Below are 321 nucleotides of genomic sequence, written 5' to 3' on the forward strand. Positions count from 1 at the left end.
CAGGCGGAGCCGCCGCCGCCGCCGGGCCCTCAGCCGCCATTTGCGGCAGCGGCGCTGGGGGGAATGGTGGTGGGGGTGGATTTTTAATGAAAAGTGAATTATTGTTTGGAGGAATCGCTGATTAAAATGTTACTCGCATCAAAATGCGGAAGGGAACGGAAGGCGCCACGCCGGCGATCCCTCACGGCTCCCTCAGCCCGCCCCCCAGAGGGGCCGAACCGGCGCCGCCGCCTCCGCCCCTTCCTGTCCCGGCCGGCAGCGCGGCCGCGTGTGAGGGGCCATGGAGTACCTGGGGCCGGCACAGCCCTCCCAGGGACACAT

The 321-nt window shown here is 67.3% G+C and overlaps 1 protein-coding gene across 2 annotated transcripts in view; it reads left to right on the forward strand.

Moving 5' to 3' along the window:
• Nucleotides 1–233: 233 nt before the first annotated feature.
• NMD3 (NMD3 ribosome export adaptor) overlaps nucleotides 234–321 on the forward strand; it is an 8,051-nt gene continuing 7,963 nt past the window's right edge. For both annotated transcript variants that reach the window (XM_027685843.1, XM_027685844.1), the window contains exon 1: nucleotides 234–321. In XM_027685843.1, coding sequence (XP_027541644.1) covers nucleotides 281–321 — 41 coding nt within the window. In that variant the 5' untranslated portion in view covers nucleotides 234–280.

The sequence above is a fragment of the Neopelma chrysocephalum genome, unplaced genomic scaffold, assembly GCF_003984885.1.
Source record: "Neopelma chrysocephalum unplaced genomic scaffold, ASM398488v2 Primary Assembly neopelma1_69, whole genome shotgun sequence".
NCBI lineage: Eukaryota > Metazoa > Chordata > Aves > Passeriformes > Pipridae > Neopelma > Neopelma chrysocephalum.